The sequence below is a fragment of the Carcharhinus amblyrhynchos genome, chromosome 30 (assembly GCF_965287045.1).
Source record: "Carcharhinus amblyrhynchos chromosome 30, sCarAmb.v2.hapA, whole genome shotgun sequence".
Taxonomy (NCBI): domain Eukaryota; kingdom Metazoa; phylum Chordata; class Chondrichthyes; order Carcharhiniformes; family Carcharhinidae; genus Carcharhinus; species Carcharhinus amblyrhynchos.
The window spans coordinates 24,364,955-24,377,250 of record NC_137353.1 but is presented as its reverse complement, the minus strand read 5'-3'; the positions used below and the strand labels follow the sequence as shown (position 1 = coordinate 24,377,250).

Here is a 12,296-nt window from a genome sequence, read left to right as displayed (position 1 = left end):
TCTCTACACCCGAGCTATGACTGTAACACTACATTCTACACTCTCTTCTTTCCTTCTCCCCAATGTACTCTACGAATGGTATGTTTTGTTTGTATTGCACTCAAGAAACAATACTTCACAGTAACTTAATTGCACTGTTAATATTAGCTTATATGTGACACTAATAAATAAACTTTATGTGACACTAATAAATCAAATCAAATCATCCTTTAATCTTCTAAAGTTCTAGGACGTTTTAACCCCTGCAGTCCAGGGGTCACCCTGGGTCAATGTACGCTACAATCTCTCCACAGCCAATGTGTCCTTCCTAAGGTGTAATGTGTAGAACTGCTCCCAGCACCCCTGATGTGGTCTGACCAGGGTTTTGTGTGGCTGAAGTATGACTTCTGCCCCTTGCATTCTAATCTTCTAAATATCGATACATTTTTAGATGGTGATAACATCAAAGGATGTGAGGATAATGCAGGAAAATGCTGTTGAGGTTAGAAGGTCAGCCATGATTTAATTGGAGGACAGAGCAAGCGCGAAGGGCTGAATGGCCTACTCCTGCTCCTATTCCTATTTCCTATACAATGGTCGGTATTACTCTTTTGGAAAAAGAGTCTTGGACGGCTGAATAGAAGAATTATAGAATCCTTATGGTGCAGAAGGAGGCTGTTCAGCGCATCAAGCCTGCATTGATAACAATCCCACACCTATTCCTGAAACCCCAGGTATTTATCCAATGAATCTCCCTGACACTGAGGGGTAATTTGGCAAGGCAAATCCACCCAATCCACACATCTTTGGAGTGAGTAGCCTATTCCTGTTCCTACATACAAGAAAATTCAACACAACCTCAAGAAGCCTCGCCAACCTCAATTAGAAAAACAAAATATCTTTTAATATTTTCATTTTTACCAACAGATGCATATATCTTACTCATTAATATATTACATCATACTGTGCAACTTTATGCTTAAGTAAAAACACTTCTTTTCAAATGAAAAATCTAGGAAAAAAATGAAAGTTTATTTGGTGCCTGCTTCTTGCTTTCAATTATTCTCTTCATCATCATCATCATCATCATCACCTTCCTTGAATAATCCCAGTCTCTCGAAGCATTGGACAATATTGGCCAGGAAGAAGCTCGTTGTAATGGCAGTGACGGAGACACAAACCCCAGAAAAGAAAATAATCAGGTAGTCTGTCAGAGTCAGTGAGAACTCGCACTCAGTGAAGCTGTCATCAGATAACTCGTTGAGTGTAATCTTCCTCATATCCCTGGGCAAGGAGCACTGGATTGCAGCAAAGCCTTGAAGAAATGAACAGAGAAGTTTTTATTGATCAAGCAACATGTTAGCAACTCAATCCCATAAAAGCTGCCCTCAATGCCTTGTCTCTCAAGACATACCCTGGTTGATGATAGATTGATCCTGGAGTTGAGAGGGTTGGCTTATGAGGAGACTGTGTGCAGACTGGGGCTATACTCATTGGAATTCAGAAGAATGAGGGGAGATCTTATGGAAATGTATAAGATTGTGAAGGGAATAGATAAGATAGAAGCAGGGAAGTTGTTTCCACTGGCAGATGAAACTAGACATGATGTGGAGATGCCGGCGGTGGACTGGGGTAAACACAATAAGAAGTCTAACAACACCAGGTTTGAGTCCAACCGATTTATCTGATAGTAAACTCACAAGCTTTCGAGGTTTACCTCTTCGTCGGGTGAATGAAGAGTTCTGGCCTCAGACAGAGCATATAAAGCACAGACAATTTATAGATTACTGATTAGAATGTGAATCTTTACACCTAACCTGCTGTTCAAGTCTTAAAGTGGCTAACAATGTGAGTGGAAGGAGCACTGATCACAGGTTAAAGAGATGTGAAACTGGAACCAGAGGACATGGCCTCAAAATAAGGGAGAGCAGAGTTAGGACTGAGTTGAGGAGGAAATTCTTCACTCAAAGGGTTGTGAATCTGTGGAATTACCTGTGCAGTGAAGCAGTTGAGGCTACCTAATTGAAAAGCAAGGATAGGTAAATTTTTGAACAATAATGGAATTAAGGGTTATGGTGTGTGGGCAGTAAGTCCACAGAAAGATCAGCTATGATCTTATCGAATGATGGAGCAGGCTCAAAGGGCCAGATGGCCAACTCCTGCTCCTAGTTCTTGTTCTTATGTTCTTATGTATCTGGTTACCCTGGTTAATGTATCTGTTTCCCTGGTTGGTGTATCTGTTATCCTGGTTGGTGTATCTGATTCCCTGGTTAATGTATCTGTTTCTCTGGTTGGTGTATCTCATTACCCTGGTTAATGTATCTGTTTCCCTGGTTAATATATCTGTTACCCTGGTTGGTGTATCTCATTACCCTGGTTAATGTATCTGTTTCTCTGGTTGGTGTATCTGTTACCCTGGATGGTGTATCTCATTACCCTGGTTAATGTATCTGTTTCCCTGGTTCGTGTATCTGTTACCCTGGTTGGTGTATCTCATTACCCTGGTTAATGTATCTGTTTCTCTGGTTGGTGTATCTGTTACCCTGGTTGGTGTATCTCATTACCCTGGTTAATGTATCTGTTTCCCTGGTTGGTGTATCTGTTTTCCTGGTTAATGTATCTGTTATCCTGGTTAATGTATCTGTTTCCCTGGTTAATGTATCTGTTATCCTGGTTAATGTATCTCTTTCCCTGGTTAATGTATCTGTTATCCTGGTTAATGTATCTGTTATCCTGGTTAATGTATCTGTTTCTCTGGTTGGTGTATCTGTTTCCCTGGTTAAACAGGCACTTGGCCAAGAAAGTACAAAAGCATCCCAGGGAAGGGTATATTAACGAATACGACAGCAGAAAATGCTGGAAAATCTCAGCAGGTCTGACAGTATCTGTGGAGAGAGAATAGAGCCAACGTTTCGAGTCTGGGTGGGTCATTAATTGAGACTAATTCTGATTGGATCACCCAGACTCGAAACCTTGGCTCTATTCTCTCTCCACTGTCAGACCTGCTGAGATTTTCAGCATTTTTCTGTTTTTTTGTTTCAGATTCCAGCATCCACAGTATTTTGCCTTTGTCTGCTAAGGGATGCTTCGTAACTTTCAATATCTAACCAACCCTCATCATGAGACATTGATGATCAGGTTTCCACATGGAGGTTGATAGGAATTGTACATTTGACTAGTGATTAGCACCCAGACCAGTCTGCATCGTTTGGGGTAGACACCTACAGCCCCATGCATTTCTCCAAAGATTCCTGCAGCTCAATTCTGGTACAGTGAGTATGCCTCCAATCATCAAATTCCTACAGTGCAGAAGGAGGCCATTTGGCCCATTACATCTGCACCAACCACAATCCCACCCAGGCCCTATTCCTGTAACCCCACATATTTACCCTGCTAATCATCCTGATACTACGGTCAATTTAGCATGGCCAATCAACCTAACCCACACATCAATGGACTGTGGGAGGAAACTGGAGCACCCGGAGGAAACCCATGCAGACATGGGGAGAATTATGCAAAGTCTACACAGACAGTGACCCGAGGTCTGAATTGAACCCGGGTCCCTGACACTGTGAGACAGCAGTGCTAACCACTGTTCCACTGTGCCGCCCCTGGACTCTGTTCTGCACAGATACCTCTCTCCCATCACTGCCAATTTCATAGCATCATCATTAAAGTGATCACAAAATTCCTTGTCTCTGGGTAATTATTTTTATGTAAGCTTCAGTTGCTTATGGAGAATATGAACAATGCGATTGTCAAAGTTTATTTATTAGTGTCACAAGTAGGCTTACATTAACACTGCAATGAAGTTACTGTGAAAATCCCCTAGTCGCCACACTCGGTGCCTGTTCGGGTACACTGAGGGAAAATTTAGTACAGCCAATGCACCTAACCAGCACGTCTTTCAGACTGTGGGAGGAAACCGGAGCACCCAGAGGAAACCGATGCAGATATGGGGAGAACGTGCAGACTCCACACAGACAGTGACCCAAGCTGGGAATGAAACCCGGGCCCCTGGTGCTGAGGAAAATAAGCAGGAAAAGTGATGCACATACTGGGAAAACCTCTGTCCTTTTGGCACCTGTACTTGAAAGGGTTAAAGGCATCTCATTCAGTGAAAGCGGATCTGCCAACAAGTGTTGACTGATCGTTAATTGAGTCTAATTCTGATATTTTCCAACATGAACACAAAGTGCGGGGTTTGGGAGAATCACATTCAATGGAAAAATAAACCGATGCATTGTTCACCACACATAAGGTGCTCTGAACACCTGCAGCACTGAGACAGGAAAGAGGTATTTTCATTAACAAACTCTGTCACCTTGTTTTTTTACATCTTTGTTGGTGAGCTGTCAATGGAAGCCTTGGTTTTAATGACTCGTTAATGAATATACATTCATTAACTCTCCCTGGTTACTCCCAGATTAAGAATTGTTAGAGCTCCGAGGCACCTTCAGGAACCCTTCACACCCTAACCCCATCCCACCCCCCCCCACAACATATCTAATCAAATTTAGAAAAGAGAGATTTTGAAACACTGGCCGGAATTCTCCTGCCGTGTGGATTGTCACGGGCATGGGGAGGACCATGCAACTGTCCATTGACCTCGGGCGGGATTCTCCAGTTTTGAGGTGAGCGAGGCCAGAGAATCCAGTCCACGGTGGCACAGTGGTTAGCACTGCTGCCTCACAGCACCAGGGACCCAGGTTTGGTTCCAGGCTGGGTCACAGTCTGAATGGAGTTTGCACATTCTCCCCATGTCTGCGTGGGTTTCCTCTGGGTGCTCCGGTTTCCTCCCACAGTCTGAAAGACATGCTGGCTAGATGCATTGACCGTGCCAAAATTCTCTCTTAGTGTACCCGAACAGGTGCCGGAATGTGACTACTAAGGGATTTTCACGGTAATAAACTATCTTTTGTGCTTTTTTGTTCCATATCTCCTGCTCCATATCTGAATATCCCCATTTTCTCAGTTTAACCTGTTAGCAGCCAGCACCATTACATTAACATAGGATCATAGAATCTCTGCAGTGCAGAAGGAGACCATTCAGCCCATCAAGCCTGCACCAACTCTCCAACAACATTTTAACCAGACCTTATCCCCATAACCCCACATATTTACCTCACTTATTCCCTTATCCTACACATCTTGGGAAACTAAGGGGCAATTTAGCATGGCCAATCCACCTACCCTGCACACCTTTGGAGTGTGGGAGGAAACTGGAGCACCCGGGGAAACCCACGCAGACATGGGAGACATGGGGAGAGCATGCAAATCCCACACAGATAGTGACCTGAGGCTGGAATCGAACCCAGGTCCCTGGTGCTGTGAGGCAGCAGTGCTAACCACTTTGCCACCATTTCATTTAAAGTGAGATGGCAGAAAATGGTGTCCTGCTAAAGGATACGTAAGTTTTATTCACTTTTTCGCAGGCATGGCAGGTTAAACCCCAGGTCGTTTCCTTGCTGCAGTGCCTGGGGTATCACTGGGTGCCAACATTAAGGCACATTTCTTATAGACCAGTGGGTATTTCTCGCTGTAGACCTGCTGCGTTCATCCAGCAGTGCTTGAACTGTTTAGTGATTGGCTGCAATGCCTGTTTTAGCACAGACTGATAGAGTTCGCCTTGGCAATGCTGAGTTTGTGGGTTGGGTGTGAGAGAATGGAAAAATGAGTCGGTGTTGGCATTCCTGACAGCTACTGACCAAAATAGAACTACTAGAATATGCCAGTAAGTGGGCATTACACGCGGTGAGAAGGAGGCATGGATTTGATATCTCTGAATGGTGAAACAACTAAAACACTCACGACTTGGGTGTCACACAAGAGAAGGGATCACTCAGGCCAGCGGGCAATTCTACACCAACACAACTCGGTCAGTACCTTGAGGAACAGCCGGGAAAAGAAAGTACTAAAGGGTTTACATTCATGTAGGTACAGCAGGAGACCATTCAGCCCCTCAAACTTGCTCCACCATTCCGTTAGGCTATGGTTGACCTGTATCTTGTGTGCTTTGGTCTCGTTTCCCTTTATACCCGGATCAAACAAAAATCCCTCCATTTTCAATTGAACTTCAGCCTCAAAAAGTTTTTTGGGGAAAAGAATCCCAGGTTTCTATTACTCTTTTACACTCCCCTCCACCGGCGGCGGATTCCAGTTCGGGACAGCATGGAAAATCCGGCCTTCCCGCTAACTCTCCACTCCCCCAGACCTGTTTGAAGTTTTACAAGGTGGCATCGGGACAGCCCTGTCTGCCCTCAAGCCTATTGAGGCCCTTAACTGACCAATTAATGGCCACTTAAGGGTCTTATCCTGACCATCGATGTTTACCCCCCTCCCCCCCCGACATGAGATCTATTCCATAATGCCCTTTCATAAGCACACTAATAATAATGGCATGGCTTTAGCTACGTGGGCTGGATCAACAGGGAACAGGCCTCCTTTGCAAGTTCCCTCAGCCTATTGGAGGTATAATGGGCCAAGGGAACTTGATGGCCAAGCTGGGCACCCTCCTCCCCCCCCTCCCCCCCCTTCGCTCTAACCTCTCCTCCTGGCCTCTTGAACCCAGCCCCCACAGCTTTCATTGAGACCCCTGACCCAGGTTTACCTGGGCTCCTCAGAGTGGATGGGACTGCCTGTGCTGCCAGCAGTGGCCACCACTCCTGAATGATGCCAGTGGGAACTATAGAACTGTCAGCCATCCAATTGCCTAGCAGCTGTCTACTGCATGGTGGGATGGAAGCAATTAACGTTTCTGCCAATTACTGTGGGGCAGTGATCAGGATCATGGGGTGACACGATGGCACAGTGGTTAGCGCTGCTGCCTTACAGGGACCTAGGTTCGACTCCTGGCTTGGATCACTGTGTGGAGTCTGCACATTCTGCCCATGTCTGCGGGGGTTTCCTCCCGGTGCTCCAGTTTCCTCCCACAGTCTGAAAAATATGTTGGTTAGGCGCATTGGCCATGCTAAATTCTCCCTCAGCGTACCCAAACAGGCGCCAGAGTGTGGTGACTAGGAGATTTTCACAGTAACTTCATTGCAGTGTTAATGTAAAGTTAATTTATTAGTCACAAGTACGGCTTACATTAACACTGCAATGAAGCTACTGTGAAATTACCCTAGTTGCCACAGTCCAGTGCCTGTTCGGGTCAATGCAGCTAACCAGCACATCTTTCAGAATGTGGGTGGAAACCGGAGCACCCGAAGGAAACCCATGCAGACATGGGGAGAATGTGCAAACGCTACACAGACAGTGACCGAGCTGGGAATCGAACACGGGTCCCTGGCCCTGTGAGGCAGCAGTGTTAACCACTGTAGTAACACTACTTGTGACAATAATAAATGAACTTATATATGCTGTATAAATGCAAACTGGTTTGATGTGAACAGTGGAAATGTGGAATTGGAAATCCTCCTGTCCTCAGCGCTAACCCATCTCACCTTTGTCAACATAAAAAGTAAAAATAAAGTCGTTTATCTTCTTATTGAGTGTCCTGCCAGAGCGTGTACATCCTTGTGGACACACTTATCGAGTTAATTGACCCTATTTTCACTCATCCAAGTATCAATCCATTAACTGTTCTGCTAAATGTGTAGGTCTAATGTCTCATTATTCATTAAGCTCTGTTGTCTAGACAAGATAAATGTTCCCTTGCTGTTGTTAATGTGCTTTTGTTATTGGAAATATTAAACCACAGTCCACTCGTTCTCTATTTTATTCTAAGCTGTTGTCTTTCTTCTCTCCAGAAGCTATGTACAGTGTGAGTATTTCAAACTGGTGAGTAAAAGACTACTCACTGCCTGGCACCACAGCTGGTTTAAACAGTCAGTCACTGAGCCAGACAGAGGTCAGAGCTTGCTCCTTGCCCTGGTTTGGGTTAACTAGTCCCAGCAGTGGGATTGCTCCAAATGGCCTCAGCATCCCAGGGTTACTGTCCCAAACAATAATTCCTACTGGAGAAATGTGGACGTCACGCGATTGTGATGTGATGACTCCCTTGGTCGAATACTCTTAGGGGCTGCAAGTGGGTGAAAGGGTGAATGCGAATTGGCTGCCTCCTGTTGTACACTCTGACATTCCTTTCTACGGAATTCAAGGGCAGGGAAATTCAGGTGGCCAACTCACCAACAGCCTGCTTTACAATACTGCCACTGATCAATTTCACCTCCTCTCACTGCCTCACTTTATTTTAATGTTGCCACATCGGTAACTATTACCAAGAAGAAGACTGCAATCTATACAACATCGATTGTGGCATTTCTCCCCACTCCGATATCATCCCACTTCAGAACATCCAAAGGAAACCATGGAGCAGAATTGAGTGGTCTCCCCCGAGGTGAGTTTGGTGTTGGGAGTATTTAATCCAGGGTGGGGGGAGAAGGGTTGCAGGGGGAGACCCCATCACCTTCCTGCCAGTGCTGCTATTAGATTCGGGGCAGGAAGGCTAGTGGAATGGCCATCCTGCCCTGCTGCCAATTTAGACCCTTAAATGGGTAATTAATGGGGAGGTCAGGAGGAGGTTGAAGGAATGGACAGTTAGGGAAAGCACTGAGGTGGGCTTCATTACAAACAGCTAACCATCACTGTCCCATTATCTCTTATCCAGTCTGACAACAACTCAAAACAAAAATATTCCCCATTCAATGTTCTCCGAACCTCTCCTGTAGGCACTGCTCTATGGGGCCCTAGCCACTCTCTGCTATCTCACCCACATGCCTGTTCTTCATGTTTCTTGCCAAACATTGAGTGTCAGCCAACTGCTCGACCAGGGATGGTGCCGCCTATAATCTGATTCTGTTCTTGCTCATAACACAGGGATGCTTTCCAGAATGACACTGGGCTGTTGATGGCTACTACAGACGCAATGGGCCAAAGGTCCTCTTACTGCACGGTAAAATTCCGTGACTTGAAGAACTCTGGCTGATGTCTTTCTCCGTAACCATGTACAGCTGAGGGCAATTCTACTGTCCTCCTTGTGTGGGTAACTGCAGACTGGTACTGTCCCCCAACTTGAGTCAGTGCCCCTGGATTGCTGGGGGTGCGGGGGGGGGGGGGGGGGGTGCGGTGGCGTGGTGGGGTGGTGGCACAGATGATGGGGAGAGGAGAGAATGCCAGTATTGACATACATGTACACTGACAGTCAGGCAAGGAAGAACAGGTAAAATTTTTAAGACTAGGACATCATCCTGGAACTCCTACTGATCTTTATATTCTTTCATGGGATGTGGGCGTCGCTGGTAAAGCCAGCACTTGGCTCACTGTTGCTGCAGAGTCAGCAGGTTCTACCCGTGTCTGCATGGATTAACTCCAGGTGCTTCGGTTTCCTCCCGCAGTCCAAAAGATGTGCCGGTTAGGTGCATTGGCCATGCTAAATTCTCCCTCAGTGTACCCAAACAGGCACTGGAGAGTGGTGACTAGGGGATTTTCACAGTAACTTCATTGTAGTGTTAATGTAAACCTACTTGTGACACTAATAAATACACTTTAAATTTTAAAACTTGTTGCCCATCCCGAGTTGCTCTTGAACTGAATGGCTTGCTAAGGATTCAGAGGGCAGTTAAGAGTCAATGACATTGCCATGGGTCTGGAGTCACATGTAAACCAGACCAGTTAAGGCAGATTTCTTTCCCTAAAGGGTATCATTGACCAGATGGGTCTTTCTTGATAGTTTTCAGCAAGATTGATGGCAACTAAATAGCTATCATAGTCACCATTACTGAGACCAGTTCTATATCAGATTAATTAATTGAGTTTAAATTCCACCAGCTGATGTGGTGGGATTTGAACCCATGTCTGCAGAGTGTTAGCCTGGACCTCTGGATTAATAATCCAGCGACATTACCTCGCCACCAATCCCCCAAATATTATCCAAACCCAGAAAGTTTTAATTTCTAATCGTTTATCTCATCTCATCAAAGTAATCTTTTTTAAAATTTATTTATTAGTGTCACAAGTAGGCTTACATTAACACTACAATGAAGTTACTGTGATAATCCCCTCGTCGCCACACTCCAGCACCAGTTCGGGTACACTGAGGGAGAAGTTAGCACTAAACAGCACGTCTTTCAGACTGTGGGAGGAAACCGGAGCACCTGGAGGAAACCCATGCAGACACGGGGAGAACATACAAACTCCACAAAGACCGTGACCTGAGGTTGGAATTAAACCCAGGTTTAATTCCAACAGTGCTAACCCACTGTGCCACTGTCCTGCAATGGTTTAATATAGTAATCTGATTGGCACCAGAACCTCTAATGCCTTAAATATTAATCTCTTCACCTTACTTTTTGTTACTGTGCCCTCTCCAGCGCTGAAAGAGTTCAGAAGCTGAGCCTGTGGCAATGATTCACAGGGGGTGGGGGCTAGGGGGAGACACCACTAACCTGCAGGAAGAACCTCGGCGTTGTCCCTCAGCCAGAGGAAGAGGTTGGCGAAGGTGCAGTTGCAGAGCCAGGGGTTGCCCTCCAGCCTGAGGGTGCGGAGGGAGGGCAGGCTGCTGAGGGCTGCGACGCTCAGAGCCTCCAGGGCGTTGTCGTTGAGCTCCAGCACCTGCAGGAGGTCCAGGCTGCGGAAAGCTGCCTCGTCCACCAGCTCCAGGCGGGGGTTGTTGCCCAGGCGTAACATAATGAGCCTGTGAGCCGAGCTGAACGCCCCGGGGCTCAGCTGCGAGAAGTTGTTGTACCGCAGGTCCAAGTACATGAGCTTGGTGGTGCTGAAGATCCCTTTGGCGATGGTGGAGAGGGAGTTGTTGCTGAGGTCCAGGTACACCAGGTCACCGTAGTACATGAAGAAATCGCCGGGGATCTCCTGGATGCGGTTATTGCTGAGCAGAATCTTCTTGATGAAGAGGGGGAAAGCCCCAGGGGGGACCCCCGGCAGCCCCAAGCCCCTGCAGTCTATGGTGTGGCTGTCCTTGCAGGCACAGCCTGCCGGGCAACTGGGGGCCAGGGGCAAGAAGAGCAGGAGGAGGAGGCAGAGGGGCTGGCATGGGGGCATGGCAGAGGAGGCTGGAACTGTGGCAGGGCTGGCGGCAGAGACATGCTGGGGGAATGCAGGCACTGTACAGCTGGGCATGGTGTTTTTAAACAGATCGAATAGCAGAGCCCTGGATCAGATAGCAGGGAGGAGGGGACTGGGGAGTCACCGCCAGGAGAACTGGAACGGTAAATCTAACCCATTGCACAGGGAAAAGTCTGCACAAGCACATCCCAATTCCCAGCTTTACAGCAGCAGCCACGGTTACAGACTGCAACCACTTTATTCACAGCCACCATCATTACTGCATTGTGGTCTGTCTATCATGACCATCATCAAACACAATTTGCATTTATATAGCATCCTTTTTATGTTTTCACGTCTTCCTCAAGCACTTTACAATTACTGTTGTAGTGGGAACGCCACCAACGTGTGCGCAGCAAGATCCCACAAGCAGCAGCATGATCAGGTCACCTCTTCCAGCGCTGTTGGTTGAGGGATAAATATTGGCCTAAGAGAAAGGATGTCAACAGAGTAAACTGTCAAAGCTTTTGATGAAGGGTCATCTAGACTGGAAACATTGAGATCTGTTTATGTCTCCACAGATGCTGTCAGACCTGCTGAGATTGTCCAGCATTTTCTGTTTGTGTTTCCAGCATCTGCAGAAACTAGCTTTTATTAGCGGAAGATTTACTGATGTCGCATAGACAAGCAATAATATACATTTATGTAACAGTAAGACAGGCCTTCAACTGCTCAAGGTGGCTTGGGTAAAGTGAAAGCTGTTATTTTTCTTACGAATAAATAACTAAATAAATTACTGACGTTTAATCAGTGATTTATTAGGGTCAATGATCTATTTTTTATTGAGGCTAATCACTGATGATTTCCAGAACCATTCTTAATATTTTGATTTGATTTAATTTGATTTGATTTATTATTGTCACATTTATTGGGATACTGTGAAATATTGGGATATTGTTTCTTGCGCACTATACTGACAAAGCGTACCGTTCATAAAGTGCATAGGGGAGGAGAGGAGAGGGTGCAGATTTTCACATGCATAGTGATTGTTTTTACATTATACAGTGAATCACCCAAGAACTTTGCTGCCATGGAGTCATGAGAAGGGTCACATACTATAATTTGCGTCTCCCACTAGGCACTCTTTCTGATACCTTGCTGCAGTGTCTGTCAGTATCTGTAAAGGGAGAACAGAGTAAACATCCCAAGTGGGACATGACTCATTAAATTTGAAATGTTAAATGTTGTTTCCTTATAGACGCTGCCAGTCTGGCCAAGTATCTTCTGTTTTTATTTCAGATTTCCAGCATCTG

General features: G+C 45.9%; 1 protein-coding gene across 1 annotated transcript; it reads right to left on the bottom strand.

Moving 5' to 3' along the window:
• Window positions 1–930: 930 nt before the first annotated feature.
• LOC145360132 (leucine-rich repeat-containing protein 38-like) lies at window positions 931–11,118 on the bottom strand. The gene is made up of 2 exons (XM_080215105.1): window positions 10,368–11,118; window positions 931–1,294 (listed from the first exon to the last, which is right to left on the bottom strand). Exons 1-2 carry the CDS (start codon window positions 11,056–11,058, stop codon window positions 1,035–1,037), a joined length of 951 nt encoding a protein of 316 aa, XP_080071231.1. The 5' UTR covers window positions 11,059–11,118; the 3' UTR covers window positions 931–1,034.
• Window positions 11,119–12,296: the final 1,178 nt, after the last annotated feature.